We start from the raw sequence: 16,211 nt of genomic DNA on the forward strand, positions 1-16,211 counted from the left end.
AACTTTTGCTTCGACTGCCCTTTAAAGCTGTTAGAGTGACATTGTTCGAGAAGGTCAAGAATGTGATAACATCAAGGTGTTTCAGTAAAGATAGAATAGAATGAATGTTATGTAATGTGTATGTTAGTCCCATAGCTTTAATTTGTTGGAAAAGAAAGTCACTGTGCTTATACAGTATTACTCATATTACCAGTGTAAGTGACTGACTGCAGGGGAAAATGAAGAAATTTCAACATGTGTGCTATGACGAAAACACTCTGTCAAACAATCACCTTATGTTATCTGTACAGATGTAAGCTTTAATTGTATAATTCTATTTGATCATGTTGGAATTCAAGATTATTGACATCAAACTAGTTAAATTGATGACAAATTGTGAGGCCGTTTTGTAAAAAAAAATAACAAACTCCTTCCTAGCCAAATTCAAACCTCAGTCCATTTTAAAAAGAATAAAGAAATATCTCAAATTATATAATACACAAAAATACGCTTTTCAATATGTGCATCCTTGAGACTGGACTCCACTCATCACTAGTGGTTGATTTGTAAGATATCATTATTAAAAAGTTACTATTTTAACATAAATGAATCATCTTTTATTCCCCATTATCTAGAACAAATAAAAAAGAAAAGAAGTCACAACCCAAACAAAAAAAAGGGAACAGGAATCAGACCAATAAATATATAGAAAAGAAACACAAAACAAGAGAAACAAATTCTTTACAAACTATAGACAGCAGGTTTATGTTTACTGTCTTTTTTTTTTTTTTTTAAAGTTTTTTTAAGTTGACTACTTGAGAACACCTGTTACTATTTACCATCCTAAAATAAAAAAAGTGTCATTTTAGAGGTTCAGAGTGTTTTTTTTTTTTTATAAGTGCATACTGTGTGTTTATAATAGCTTTTTTTCCCCTTTTCCTTTTCCCATCAGTCATTACTGTCTTTAAATACACAATGCTTAGAACTGCTTGAAAACACATTAACCTTGGTTTAGTATTAATAGGATATAATAGGATTTAATTTTATTTAAATCCGAGAACACGTGCTGTTACAAGGAAATTGTGTCTAAGTCAAAGCTATAATACAGGAATGAACTATCTGCTTCCTTCAACAGAACATACCTGTTAAGTGTGGCCTACATGGATCACCTCACAAGTCATAACCCTGCCTTATGAGGACCTGTCTGTGTGTTGCAAGCAGAGATTTCCCATCTCGGCGTGGAAACTCCCCGCTTTGTGCAGATTAACGTTTACGATCACAAGACCTGGAAGTCGTTAGGTTTTTCTTTTCCTCATTCCTTATCCTATACTTCCTGGAACTCTAAGGCGTGTCTATAATAAGCATCATTGTGTCAAAAAGGTTTGTCTTTGTGTTTTGTTTTTTTTTTAATACCAGAAGAGAAATGGTTCTACAAAATAGAAAGCATTTTTTTCTTTGTTGATGTTGGGCACAGTTTGTGACACTATGTGTTTGGTGTGTTTTCCTTTTGCTTATTTTTATAGCAGTGAATAGAAAAATTCCAAGGTTGCTTCAACTTTTCTTCTTGGAGAGAATGGTAACAATAAAAAAAACTTGTCTCTGTTGTTCATATAAAAGTACGAAGCTAGAATTTAGCAAATTCAAAAACTAGAAATATTATAATAAAACCACTAATAAATAAATAAATATAGATTAAACAAACTATGGAAAAAGAGCAGGAAGTAAGATCACATAACTGTCAGGAAATGTAAAGAGAAAAATTTTTTCCTTAGCAAAAGCTCAAGTTTAATGTAGGCAAATGAATGTGGTAAAATATAAATGTTTGCATTAATGAGCTTTTATTTTGGTAATTCCGGTGAATTTGCATATTAGCAAATGAAAATACACATGAAAAATATCCCTTAGGCTAATTCTGGCATATTTATAGAAATGTATATTAATATGCACTGTCCCTATAATAAATAGATAAATAAATTACGCTACATTTTTAGTTTCACCTGACATTTAAACTTAAGATTTAACATTTCAATTTAGATTTAGATTTAGATTTAACATTTAAGATTTACATTTAACATTTAGATTTAACATTTAGATTTAACATTTAGATTTAACATTTACATTTAACATTTAACATTTAACATTTACCATTAGATTTACTATTTAACATTTAGATTTAGATTTAACATTTAGATTTAGATTTAGATTTAACATTGACATTATAATTCCATGAGGTAAAAAAAAATCACAAATTTCACAAATATTCCTGTAAATCTGGTCTAAAGTAAAAAAATATTTTTTTAAACCATACGTTTTTTAAACGTGGTTTGTTGCTAAATGTTGTGAAAAATGCTGTTTATTTTAACATGCATGACTTTACAATCAGTGCCCAATAGCAAATGCATTTCTTTGGTAATCACTGGAGATAAAAACTCAGAAAGAAAAATTTGTATTTCAATTTTAATTTCATGTTGCAATTAGTACGATGATGTTTTAGATCTAATGGTGCAGCTAATCTAACACACTGACCTATATTCCTGTATTCGTTGACCTGTGTTTGTGTGGGCAGAGAAGAGCTGATGGCTAAAGGGAGATTAAACGCCAGGTGATGCAGCTGTTTGTGTCAGAGGACCTAATCCACCCTGGATCACAGTTTGACCTCATGACTTTTACCACAAAATCTAGGCAACAGCATGTGTTTTCTGAAGAACAGAACAACAGTCATAAACAAATGTAGCCTATAAAGTATTATTAAAACATCACATCTTGGGGTCTGACTTTTGAATACCATATTTCTGGAACATTGTCTAAAGGTGTATGCGTGTGTAATGTGGTTTAAAAAAGTAAGGGAAAGGTGAAAATGTAGCTGTTAAAAAATAATTTATTTATTAGGAATATAGAGTTAGAGTTTCAGTTAATTTTGAAATACTATGTCATAATTTGACACCATAGCATGACAACTGAAAATGTAATAGTTGAATGCATGATTTTTGTTTTGTAATTGTAATTCTAAATAGAAATCCTTTTCTTTTTTTCATTTTTTGTGATTGAATGCTTATATGGGCAAAATATCTCAGTAGAGCAGAGGTGTCAAACTCATTTTTGTTCAGGGGACAAATACGTAGCAGTTTCTCCTAAAGTGGGACGCAGATTAAAAGCAAGCAAACCAACAATTCCACCATGAATATGCCCTAGTTTGCACTTCTAAGTATAAATGATATGTTAAGTATGGAAGGCACAGGCAATATTCAAGCAATAAGTGACGGATATCAGTCCTCTGCAGGATATTCACTTTTTTCTTGAGCTTGTGACCAATTTTTACTTAATTTGAGGTAATTTCATAGAGCGATCTGAAGAAACATTCAGGATTTTGGGAAAAATTATGAATTCTTAAAACAATTTGGGATCAAAACTGGGAAAACTGAGCCCTTATTTTGGGGTTTCATTGACTTTGTGTATCTTGAGCGACTGAGATATCTACAACTGAATTACCTGATATTTTACACAATCATTCATGTTTGCTGTTATTTTCACTTTCTCCTGAAGGCCAAATTGGAAACTCCAAAAGACCTGATTTGGCCCCCGGGCCTTTAGTTTGACATATGCTATAGAGAAATAAAAACAAACACACATTTTTTTGTAGAACATTTTGAAAAGAAAGGCCCAGACTCAGTCGAAATAATGTTCAGACTCAATTATGTAACTAACAACTACAAGACACATTTTAACAGTGTTGCTTTTCAAGAACTATTGAGCAATGGGCCAATATTTCCTTGCTTACATTGTCTGCACCTTTGCGCCTCCTGAGGACGCCATACTTGTTCCTTTATTGAATGAAACCTTGCTGACATCTTGTGGCCATTATGAGAAACTGCACTTAGTACATGACGAAAAGAACTGAATATTTGCTAGATTTATGAACGTGCGGTCACATTGCTCTTGTTATGTGAACTTAGCTTCAACTAGTAGTCAACTGGGATTTGTGCTTAACAAAAGTTTGACCCTTTGACTGTTTGTAAACATTGTGACGTATTTTGTTGGGTGGGGCTTAGCCTGGAGGCAAAACCACATTTGTCTTCGTTTTTTCAGAGCACGAGCGTCCGCTGGAATCCTATAAAACTTTAATTTACGTCCACTAACGTTACTCCTCCTATTCTGGCACTCAAACATACAACAATACCACATTCTAACCTAGACTCCACAGTTTTTAGCCAGCCGCGTTTCCTGTTTTAGCCTCCTGATAGAGTTGTGACGTCACTCGTGACACGATCCTTAAGGGGTCTGTTACTATCCCTTTAAGAGTCCTGGTGCCTGTTCAGCGCCCCGTTGCGGCGCGTAAACTGAATTTTGTTGTTACTGTTAGCTACCAGGAAGCTAGCTGGAAGCTAATGTTACCGACTGTAGCTTAGCACAGTCCTCTTTTATATTATAGGACGTGTAAAGCGGTCGTGTCTCTGCTGGGACATTTTTGTAGAAACAATTCTTAACAACGTCCTCCAACACTAGCAGTAATGGCTTCAGCCCTGGTAAGTATGAAGTAAAAGCTTCATGCAACTAATTAGTGAGTGTAAACTTTTTAATATAAAGGTGTGCGTTTTGTATTGTTTTTACAAGCTATTAATGGTTTGTTTCTACAAATGTTCATTATTTTGTTATTTAGTAAATTTATTCTCAGTATAATGTGCCTGAGTCAGGGTTATTCAGGTGCACCATCACAGGACTGTAACATGTGACGATGCCGGAGACAAATACAGATAAAACTAGTCTTTGTGGAAATTTGCTGCGAAAAATGCTGACATTTACGATAATCACTATATATGTTAGCCCAGCAGGTAAAAGTGAAATAACATCACATTTTACCTAGATGTCAATCACTGGATGAAATAGTCACCACTTGAACCATTACGTAAATTAGATTTTTTTTTTTCCCACACCTAATCTTGCTTCACTAAATTGTACTACTGTTTTTATCTTGGAACTGGGTGGATTTAAAAAAAAATAAAATAAAAAAATATGAAGCGAAATTAATTAATTTAAAATATTTTTTTACCATAAAGTAAAAAAATAAAAAAAATGTGTAAATGATCAACTATTCCAGTTATATTTATTAATGGCACACAGTCACTTTTTTCCTTGAGCTTGTCTTCCATTACATTACACTCTAAATTATTGTATTCATTTTACTGCCTCCAAACTTTTCTTTTCCTCCATTTTTGATGAGAGTATCTTAAAATTTGTAAACACGGTTACTTCCTATTTTACTTAGACAAAATAACTCTGAATGTCGTGCAAATGAGTCGATATAAAGGTATCATGGTCTTTCCAAAATATCTTTTTTAATTAAATTATAATATAGGTACTATTGATGCTGTATTGATGTTATTTCTACTCCAAAAAGCTGTCCTGATCAAACCTGTCAACTTTTGTTTACATATGTTGACATACTTTTCTCTCTTTCCCAGACATGTGTGTACTTAAACAAATTTTTTTAAATAAATATACCTATTCAAATCTGCATGGGTTCCAAGGCGCAACACATCACATCGATAAAATAAAGCACATTCACTATTATACATCGGCAGTAGTGTCACTCTTCAAATAGTATTTTGGCATTGTGTAGGTTTTACAAATTATGTTTTAATTGGAGTGACTGTTTTTTTAATTTTTAAGGTCCAAACCTTGTACAGTCTTAAGTTAAGATTCTGCTATTGAAATAACAATATTATTAGTTACTCAGCATATTCATTCTTACCTAGAAGACTTCTAATGATGCATCACATAGTAGTTACTTAATGAGGAATAAAATTAAACATTTTTAACATTTTTTTTATATTGTTAATAAAAATTTAAAAATAACAATGGTCCAACAATAGATCAGAATTAGGAGAGCGGATAATGGGATGAGCAATTTTATCTGTCTTTTGGTTTCCTGCATTCAAACTATTGACAAGCTCGGAAGTTATTTTAGTGAAATTTATTACTTTGTAAAAAAAAAAAAAAAAATGAGGAGCGAATTATACAAAAACAGAAAAGCAGTAAAAGTCAACATGTAAACAAATGGTCTATAATGTAAATATTGTTTTTTGTTTTTGGTTGAATGTATTAAGTCTCTACGCCATGTTTGTCGAAGTGCTTCATAATGACGCCCAGCTCCAGCTCCACGGTCCCCATAGCGGCGGTGTGCAGTCTGTATCTATCCGCCCCGCTGTAGATCAGGTCCGGGTTGCGTAGCTGCGGACCACCGCCGACAAACATTTGCGTTAGCTGCTCCTGCCATGAGCCGAGCGGCCTCCACGTCACACAGCTTATGTGGTGCTGTCCTGGGCTGGACGGGACGTGGCAGAAGCCGTAGCCGAACAGCTGGCTGTGTCCGAGCGAATCCTGGTGCCACACTTGGAGGTGAAGCTTTGGCCAGCCCTGAAGCCCCTTGGTCGTGTAGTGCAGGTCGATCGGGTGGCTCCAGTACGCCATGTCTCCGGTTTGGGGAATATCCACCTGGGTCTGACCCTCTTTGAGGCCGGAGAGGAGACGCCATGCTCCTCCAGTGTGAATCCCCCACTTACAGAATAGGCTGTTCTGTGGGAAACCGCTCGCCCCGACGATCTGTCCTATGATGTGCAGCTCTGCCATGATGCAGGAGCAGAGAGACACGGACTGTCCCCGACAACAACAATGTCCGCTCTAGAGCCGCTCACGTCTCCATGGTAACCGCCTACTTGCACTTCCCTGAGCGTGGACTGATAGGCATAACTCAGACTGTGATAGCATGTCACGATGTAACACTGGTCTCATCTACACCCCAAAATGACATGCAAATCGCACATTAATGCGTATTGTATTAATTATAAATTATTTTTCTTTGTAATAATGATGCATTTTGGTGTAGAATACCGTGGTGTTAATTGTGTTTGTGTGCCTGACAGTCAAAGTGTTGGGTGAAGTGTTGTATTTTGAAAGATTCTAATAACTTTATTGAAACAAAGAAAATTCATCAACTTTAAAAGGAAAGAGTTGTAAAATTCAGATAGCATTTGTAAACATGTGTTCTTGTACTGAAAAGTAGTGCCACCTCAGTGTTTATACTTAATATCATTCACTATTTTCCCAGCCATCCCCTTAAAAACTACCTAGCTCAAGTCATCAAATGTATATCCCTTTATTCGCCCCCCTGAATTGTTCACTAATAGAAGCTGTTTTTTAGTAAATAGTGTTTGAAGGCTTATATTTACTGTGAGTGACTTCTTCAGAATCACAAGTACTTTATTTATCCAAGGGGGAAATTACTTATGTCACAGAGTATCAAGAAATATTACTAATGAAAATAATAAACACTAAACAGATTAAGAAAGAAAGAAAAAAAAAAATACAGTACATGATTAGGTAAAAGACTGTTAATTAAATAAGGATTAAAAGTCACAAGTGCTCACATTACAGTAGAAGAAAAAGGATAAAAAATATTAATTCAAAAGTACAAATATAATATAGATATACACCAGAGTCAAAAAGCTCTCAGGTTAATCACAAGTTTAATAGTGGCAAAAGGGGACCAAACAGAAAATTATTTAGAGACATTAGCATTGAACTTAACTTAAGACATCTAAGGCAATTTTTATTAACAATTTCTAATGTGAAAAAAAAAAAAAATCTTATTTTTCTCTCTTTTGCAGTCTGATCCAACTCTGGAGAGACATTTCAAAGGACACAGGGACACTGTAACAACTGTGGACTTCAGCAGCACCATGAAGCAGATAGGTAACCGTCACAGATGTTTACCAAACAGCTTTTGTCCACATCACTGTTGTTTGACTTTGTTGTTGTATTTACTGTTATATTTTCCTTTTAATGCTAGCCACAGGCTCCATGGACTCCTGTGTGATGATTTGGAACATGAAGCCACAGATGAGGGCGTATCGCTTTGACGGACACAAAGATTCTGTCCTTTGTGTTCAGTTTTCTCCTTCTGGCCACCTGGTGGCCTCTGCTTCCAGGGATAAGACAGTCCGACTTTGGGTGCCCAGCATGTAAGTGTGAAATGCACAGCACAGTGCTTATGAATCGCTAAAGGTGCAAAGTCAAATCTGTTGAATGATTTCTATTTTCACCACTGCACAATAACAGAAGATAATTCTGCATTCCTACTTGGATTTTTGTGAGTTTTATAAAGACGAAGGATGTGTTGGTGCACACAGGAAAGCAGATTCAACTACATTCAGGGCTCACACTGCCACCGTGCGCAGTGTTAACTTCTCTGGAGACGGACAGACCCTGGTCACGGCCTCTGATGATAAGACCATCAAACTGTGGACGGTCCACAGGCAGAGGTTTCTTTTCTCTCTCAATCAGCACATTAACTGGGTCCGCTGTGCCAGGTATAATACACGTGAGCATTCGTCATTAACACATTTGTCAACATAGAATGCAGTTTCTCATTCAGGTTATGTCGCAGAATTGGAGAAAATGTATTAATTTCATTTTTTTTTTTTTATTCATAATTTTGTCTCAATGTACAATTTTTGTGGTTTGCAGGTTCTCCCCAGATGATCGATTAATTCTGTCGGCCAGTGATGATAAGACTATAAAGTTGTGGGACAAGAACAGCAGAGAGTGCATTCATTCTTTTTATGAACATGCTGGGTGAGCTCATTCATTCATCATCCGACCGCTTGTTTGTGGGGGTCGGCTGGTGCCCATCTAAGTCGGGGTACACTGTAGACAACTAGTAGTATTAATAATAATAATAAATTGGATTTATATAGTGCCTTTCATTGACACCCAAAGCACTTTACATTGTATTATTTATTTCTTCCACTCACAGTAAATAGTTAAAAAAAAAAAATGCTTTTTGTGCAAGTCCACTAAGAAAATGTTACCTTTTAATGTACAGATTTTTTAGCAAACATAAATTTCTTGAAACAGTCCAACCAAAATATACAGCAGGACATCGAATAAAAGATTTGCATCCAACCAAAAGTTACCAAACAATTATTTTAAAGTGTAATATTGTACTTAATCAATATAACAAATGTATTAATCTCCACATTGCACAAATTTTATCTGTGTGCTGAATAGAACATACACATAGGCAAGTATTGTCTTGTAAAGCATCAGTTTACACATGTACTATCGCGATTAAAATTGTTTTTATTAGTTTTTTTTTTTTTTAAATTCCACTTTGAAAGTTAAAAGCTGAAAAAAGAAAACCACAATTAATATTTCAGAGCAAAAAAGGCTGTTGATTAGCACCAATATGTCTACCTATGTTTATGTAATCAAGGCTTCTTATTTGTCTTTACAATTCAGTTTGAGTTAGTTAAGAGAAATAGTGAAGCGGGTCAAAGATAATAATGTTCGTGCATTTTTGTCTGTCTTTTTTCCTAAAGTTATGCCACCCATGTGGACTTTCATCCCAGCGGAACATGCATTGCAGCAGCAAGCACAGATAACTCTGTTAAAGTGTGGGACATCAGGTCTCATAAAATGTTGCAGCACTATGAAGGTAAAATCATCTTAGGAACCAGTGGTAGCAGTTAGGTACTCCCAATAATACTCACTTATTCACGCTTACAACTTTTTTATTTTCAATGCACACTGATATTAATAAATAATGAATTCATCCATTCTGAAACAAGATTGTCAAATGCCTTCAGTGATCCAAAGTAATTCATTAGCCTCGCCTGTGGCTTAATTGCTTGTATGATAGGTAGGATGCTGTCTTTTATGTAGAAAAATTTGACTTTGTCCACAACAAACTTCCTAATATTCAAGGATGAGTGTTTGAATTTGATTGGATAAGTTATTCCCTTCCTACAAAACAATTTCAGTGAAACAGTAATAGAAATAGCTGAAATATTAATGCGAATATGCTCTATAATTCAGTTATGGTGTTTAACTTTAAACTTTGGTCATCATTAGCCCTTCATTATTTTATCACGTGTTATGTAGTTTGTTACAGTAGATATTCATAAGAGTTTACATACTCGGACAGGAAAGTGCATATGATGACGCAACTTGCTTGATTTGATCATTTTCAGGTTTAATGTGTATAATATGCAGCCATATTGAGCATTAATCATGGCGTTTGCAGGCTCAGCATCTTTTTGCCACTGATTTTGTAAAGTACGGCCAGCAGAGGGAGCTATAGGAAGCTGATTCAATTTGTCGTATTTCGTTGATGGAATGTCAGAATATCTGAATCCTTATGAATGCGTGTTTGCAAACACTTTTATATTCCATGGTGATTATTTTAGAGCCAACACTTTCACAATAGACTGGGAGGGCCTGGAATCAAACCCAGGGTTTTGTTATTCCCAGGATGAATTCTTACTAGAGCAGTGCTGGGGTAAATACACTGACGACATTTAATAATTGGCAGTGTACTTCTTTAGTCATAATGATCAGCTTTAAAGTGTTTAACATATCCTTTAATAAGTTAAAATAGCCAGTGTTTTCAGCAGAAAACAACACTAGTAAATTAGTAATGTCACACTAAGTAGCTTCATTAATTTGCTTAAATCACAGTAATCTTTATAGTTGGCTTCTGATCAGTATTGGAATGTGATTTTCTTTTCTTTTTTAATTGAATTTCCTTTTTTTCTAATCTAATGGCTGATATACATTCATTTTGAATTTAAAAAGGTTGATTAAAGTAGTGTCAAGTTTTTAAATGTGTATTGTTGGTCTGTATTCCACAGTCCACAGTGGTGTTGTGAACAGCCTGTCATTCCACCCGTCTGGTAATTTCCTAATCACTGCATCTAGTGATTCCACTGCGAAAATACTGGATCTTGTGGAGGGGAAGCTACTGTACACGCTACATGGACACCAGGTACACACACACACACACACACACACACACACACACACACGCATGACCTGGTTTAGATAACTTACTGTGGTGTTTAGTCTGCCTGTATGTGTTTTTATTTATTGCTTTGTGTAGTAGTGATTTAAATTGCAGTATTGTCTGCTTGTTATAGTGCAGTGTGAATGTGTGCACAATACTTTTTTTTTTCTTTGTGTGTGTGTGTGGTGTATTTTTGTACTTGTCGGGCAGCCCACTCACAATGACTCATTTCAGGGTAGTTGAAGGGAAGCAGATCTGTGTATCTATCAGCCTCCGTTCCTCTGTATCCTTTTCTTCTCTTTCTTCTTGTCTCTGTTGTCATTCAGTCATTGTGCTCAGATTACAGCACTCCACTCACACAACACTCAAACATTACCACACTCATCCTCATTTTCCCCCTATAATGTCTACCTCCTTAAACATGTTGCCCAACGTTAGGGTGAACTCGGCATACTCAAAGTACTCAAGTACCTTGTAACGGCAAAATACAGTATAGTAGATAAATAGCTTGTTATTGTCCGTAAGGTTTAAAAAGCATAAACTTAAATGTACACACGTAAAGACTACAGCTACAGAAAAGCGGAACAACATTTATTCATCCAGACAGTAAAACAGAACTAAGTAACCTTTTCACCTTCATAAATCATTCTCATAGTCCCTGTGAGAGTAAGTGTTTATGGGGTCTTTCATCCCCCCTGCTGTCTCTGGCTAGAAAACAGCACTTGCAACTTCCCTGCCTTTGACCCGGTGGCAAGACGTACTGCTTTACGGCAGCAAACAATACAAACATACTGTCGTCACGGCAACAGGAACATACACACACTCGCAACCCAGCGCTCCGTCAGGCAGCACACACACAAATATTTATCTGTCCATTCATCCATTTTCAGAAATGCTTTGTCAGCACACAAACTAACACATCACACATTTCCACACTCCCTTCCGTATTACTCCCACATCATTCATTTATTTTGCTGTTTCTCTTCCTCAAACTGTTCACATGGTCACATGGGATTATATGTGTGAAAGCACCCTTAGTGTCACTGTTGTATTAGGATTTTTCAGTGATCGGTTGCTACCGTTTTGGGAGAGCAAAGGGGCGCATGTTGCTGTGGGGTGGGGCAGGCGGCGGGGGGTGTGGAGTTTTTACGACAGTGACATAACCGAAGGGACCTTGAGGGGGAGCACTAAGCGCAAGTTACTTAATTCTGCTTTAACTAATTTTATATGGAAGCGTAATGCATTCACCTGCAAAACCTGTTTTTGGAATGTTTTTTGGGCAATTTTTGTAAATTTTTACTGACAAATTTGTTTTCTGTTTTTTAGAGTAATTTTTTTTGAAAAACAGTTGAAAAATTAGCACGAAAAAAATGTGTCCAAAAAACAAAACAAAAAATTAGTCTGAAAAACAGAAATAGCATGAAATGCTGAAAAAATTTACTCTAATAAACAGAAGGAAAAAAAAGTCAAAATAACCCGAAAAACAAACCAAACAAAAAAATTATTTAGAAAAAAAAAAAGATTTTTTTTTCTTCCCCCAAATGAATGCAATACGCTTCCATAATTTTATCCCAAACTTTCTACATTCTAAGTTTTTCCCAGTGGCATTTCTCAGATAGAGCAAATATCAGAAGAGTTATAGTATTCTAAATTAACATGTTTCGTAGATGCATTCAGGGTCCCTGGGAAAGGTTTTCATGAGTTTTTAAAACCAGATAAGACATGAAAAGAGCACGTCAGAGTAAAACCAGACGTATGGTCACCCTACCCAACATCCGCAAGTGTGAAGATGAAAAAAAAACCCTACCATATTATCTTTATCTAATGTTTGTGATGTTTTTTATTTTTTTGAATTAGCAAAAAATTCCAATCTGTTGGTTCTGGAAGCTCTCAGAGTGCTAATTGTATCTGCAGTCGCTTAGTTGGAAAAGCACGAGACGCCCATCTGTTCAAAGTGGGTGTGCAGGTTATTGTGTCTATACACTAGGTCTATGTATAGACTGGTGTTGTTGCACCATTTATGCAAACTCTAAAGTATTTTGTTCTTGGCACAGACGACGTGTTGTTTATCCAGCCTCAGGAGGACTTCACCTGGCAGAAGTGTGTTCAGCTGATTTAGGGGAATTTGTCTGTCTTCATTTCTCACATCTAACGTTTTAGGGTGTGCTTCAATATCTAAATGCAGCACAACCATGTAATGTTAAAAGATTTTAGTAAGATTAAGATTTTCCTTAATTTGCTCCTCCTTCAGGAGAGACTGAATATAAGGATATTTATTCCAGTAAAGTGCTTGAAAAAAGCTTTGGGTTTGTTTGTCTCAAATGTGCTTAGTTTCCACATCAAGCTTTTGTTTCTAAAATATATAAAACCAATCTATTGTTAGGCCTTTTAATGATCTGTTCAGTATTTTGGCTGTGACTATAGTACAAAAGATATTGACTTTGAGTCTGAGGAACGGATCGAAGTGCATTATATTACAAATGGTGTGTTCAAAAGCTGCTTTTTCCACCACTGCAGCTCTTTTTAAGTTTTCTCATTACAGGCTTTACATGGAGAATAAAGATACTGTGTTCCTCATAAACAAACCCTACAGCCCCACAGTGTTTTAGCAAATGCTGAGCTTTTGCCTTTTTGGATTTTAAAAATAACAAATGTTTAGGTTTTTTTGGTTTTTTTCTTGTAATGTGATTGCACTACTGATGTTGTTCAAGCCACTTGTTATAATCCTTTTGTTTATCTTTCACTGCAGTTTTATTACGACGGCGTATTAGGGCCACATTAATTACTACGAGATTAAAATCATATTATTTCGAGAAATAAAGTTTTTTTTTTTTTTTTTTTTTAGAATAAAGTCGTAATTTTATTAAATTAAAGTCGTATTATTTTGAAAATACAGTTGTAATTTTATGAGTATTAATCTCGAAATATTACGACTTTAATCTAATAAAATTCTGACTTTATTCTCATAATATTACTACTATATTCTCAAATACGACTTTTAATCTCGTAGTGCTCAGATTTATTTTTATTTTAATGTCGCCCTTATACTCCGTCATGCTTTCTGTATATTTTAAAGAGTGATTACTTTATTACTGATTGACATTAAAGGCAGGGTAGGTAATTTTCGAAAGCATCCTTCGAGGATGCTACATTCAAAATCATGCTAGCTTTCAAAAATAATATGCTTCGTTCCTTTTTCAGAGCACATAAGATCTAAATTTCTGTCAGAACATAAAGAAAATTTCAACCAAAAACTTAGGTGTAGCTGGAGAAAATTACCTACCCTACCTTTAATTAGACCTTCTTCTACCTCTGTCGTTTAGTGTCTCTACAAATGATTTAGGAAAGCGAATAGATTATACAGTAAATGTTACTGATACTGCATTCCAGTATCTGTAATCTTGTAAATCTTGTTTTTTTTATATCCTGAATTTCTGAAATTACACGTGTTTCATCCAAAATCAAACCCATCAATTATAGTTGTCAATAAAAACTGTCCAAGTCAGCTGGGATTTGCTTCAAGAACCACAGGATAAGTGTGTATTGAAGATAAGAAAATGAATTATGAGTTCTTAAACTTTTCTTTAGAACTCTCATGCAATTAATTTCTTCAATCTTTAAATGGGTTGTGTCTGATTTCCTTAACAGAGTCCAGATCATTTATCACTTCTTAAAATATGCCACGTTGTTTGCGTGTGTGTGCGCCTCAGTTACCGCGTGTCAGAGCACATTTGTGTGCGCTCGTGCACGCGTCAACATGGCCAGCACCAGCCTGGCAGTAGCATTAGTCAGAGCCGAGACACAACACGCTGTCTGTCAGGCCGTCGCGTTGCCATAGTGACACTGTCTGCTTCTCTCAGGTGCTTCTGGGAAAGCGTTTCTCACCAAAACCAGCTTGTCTGGGTGCCACACGGCTCCTCTTTTTCACAGCAGCCCTGATTCCTGTTCCCTCTGCTTGACATAAGCTTTGTATACAAACATACATTTACTTAGTGATGCTTTCACTTATATTTTTTAAATGATTTTTCTTTTATTCTTCCTGTGTCATATTATGGGAAACTGGTGTTTTTGTCACCCAAGTTTACAAGAACACCCACATTTTGATTTGATTATTTTCTTAGCAAAGAAGATAGTTTTATCAAAAAAACTAATTATTACAATATGATATATGGTTTGCAATTAGATAGTTCTTCATTACAGTACAAACGGATTAGTGTATAAAGTGGTGCACGATATTTAGGAATGAATACCTGTAAAAAAAAAAAAAACTAAAAAAGTACTAAAGACCCTAATTCAAGCCTTTAGCAACAACCCTGACCCAGATGCAGGGTATAGGACTGTCCTTTAATCAAAATGGGAAATCTTCTTTTTTAGGCAATTTTTTTGTACTATTGCTCAATAAAATGCTATCATTAATTTATGCTGTAGTGTCACACTTCTGACAATAGGAGAGTATAATTAGCTACTTTTTTTTTTTTTTTTTTTTTTTTTTACAAAGGAGCCTGCATTTACTTACTATTGAAGTAATCACATAAAAGTTGCATGGTTTTTTGTTGTTTTTAAAAAAAATAAAATTTCCACTCATTGTTTCAAATTTGTAGATTAAGCCTTAGGAACCAATGTTGTGAACCAATAAGACACAGTTAGGGGTTTGGAGAGCCCACTGTTTCACAATCGAAAAATCATATTAAATTATGGAGAGAGTACTTATGATATGAAGAAGTGGTACTGTACACAATATGACAAAAATACAAAGGGGGTACACAGAAGTAAAAAAAAAAAAAGACACTCATATTTGTTTTCTTGAGAATGTTTTGGCCTGTTAGCTATAACTGTATTGAAAAGAAATGTACATGTATACTTGGAGACCAAAGAGTGATTGTACTTTTCAAATATATTTTCCCTTCACTCACTGCAAACGGCTCCATTCACTGTGTTAAGTTTGTGTTTGTTCACCTCAGGGTCCAGTCACCTGTGTGGCCTTCTCCAGAAGCGGAGAGTATTTTTCTTCTGGAGGATCTGATGAACAGGTGATTTATTTATTTATTTTCCACTAAATGTTTAATATTTTACCATGGTGTCATCTTTTATATCCAATGTATTGCTTTTCTCAGGTGATTGTGTGGAAGAGCAACTTTGACTGCAGTGAAAGCACAGATAGTGTCAGAGTGCAAAAAAAACCTGCCTCTATCTTGAAGGCAGCACCAGCCCATTCTCAGGCTAATGCAGCTTTTAACTCTCGTGCGTCTACACTCTGCAGCCAGGTGAGTTCAATGGAAAAGTGGACAGACTGCTTTGAAAGCCATTGCTCTGTATTAGATTGATTATATTCAAATCCACTGATCCCCAAGTTAACAAGGCTTTATCATGAAAGAAGAGCAGTCGGAGAGCA

At 35.4% G+C, this 16,211-nt stretch overlaps 2 protein-coding genes across 3 annotated transcripts in view; one reads left to right on the forward strand and one right to left on the reverse strand.

The window, feature by feature from the left end:
* Window positions 1-4,243: 4,243 nt before the first annotated feature.
* Window positions 4,244-16,211, forward strand: part of poc1a (POC1 centriolar protein A) — a 29,255-nt gene continuing 17,287 nt past the window's right edge. The window contains exons 1-9 of one of the 2 annotated variants that reach the window (XM_028446962.1): window positions 4,244-4,502; window positions 7,644-7,728; window positions 7,826-7,997; window positions 8,166-8,345; window positions 8,503-8,610; window positions 9,357-9,472; window positions 10,668-10,801; window positions 15,781-15,849; window positions 15,934-16,083. In XM_028446962.1, coding sequence (XP_028302763.1) covers window positions 4,488-4,502; window positions 7,644-7,728; window positions 7,826-7,997; window positions 8,166-8,345; window positions 8,503-8,610; window positions 9,357-9,472; window positions 10,668-10,801; window positions 15,781-15,849; window positions 15,934-16,083 — 1,029 coding nt within the window. In that variant the 5' untranslated portion in view covers window positions 4,244-4,487. Of the gene's footprint in view, window positions 4,503-6,569; window positions 6,681-7,643; window positions 7,729-7,825; window positions 7,998-8,165; window positions 8,346-8,502; window positions 8,611-9,356; window positions 9,473-10,667; window positions 10,802-15,780; window positions 15,850-15,933; window positions 16,084-16,211 lie in introns of those variants that run through there. The other variant, XM_028446963.1, reaches the window with a different exon arrangement.
* On the reverse strand, window positions 5,861-6,674 carry b9d2 (B9 domain containing 2). The gene has a single exon (XM_028446965.1). The coding sequence runs from the start codon at window positions 6,604-6,606 to the stop codon at window positions 6,079-6,081; it is 528 nt and encodes a 175-aa protein (XP_028302766.1). The 5' UTR covers window positions 6,607-6,674; the 3' UTR covers window positions 5,861-6,078.

This window comes from Gouania willdenowi, chromosome 5 (genome assembly GCF_900634775.1).
Source record: "Gouania willdenowi chromosome 5, fGouWil2.1, whole genome shotgun sequence".
In the NCBI taxonomy this organism is placed as follows: domain Eukaryota; kingdom Metazoa; phylum Chordata; class Actinopteri; order Blenniiformes; family Gobiesocidae; genus Gouania; species Gouania willdenowi.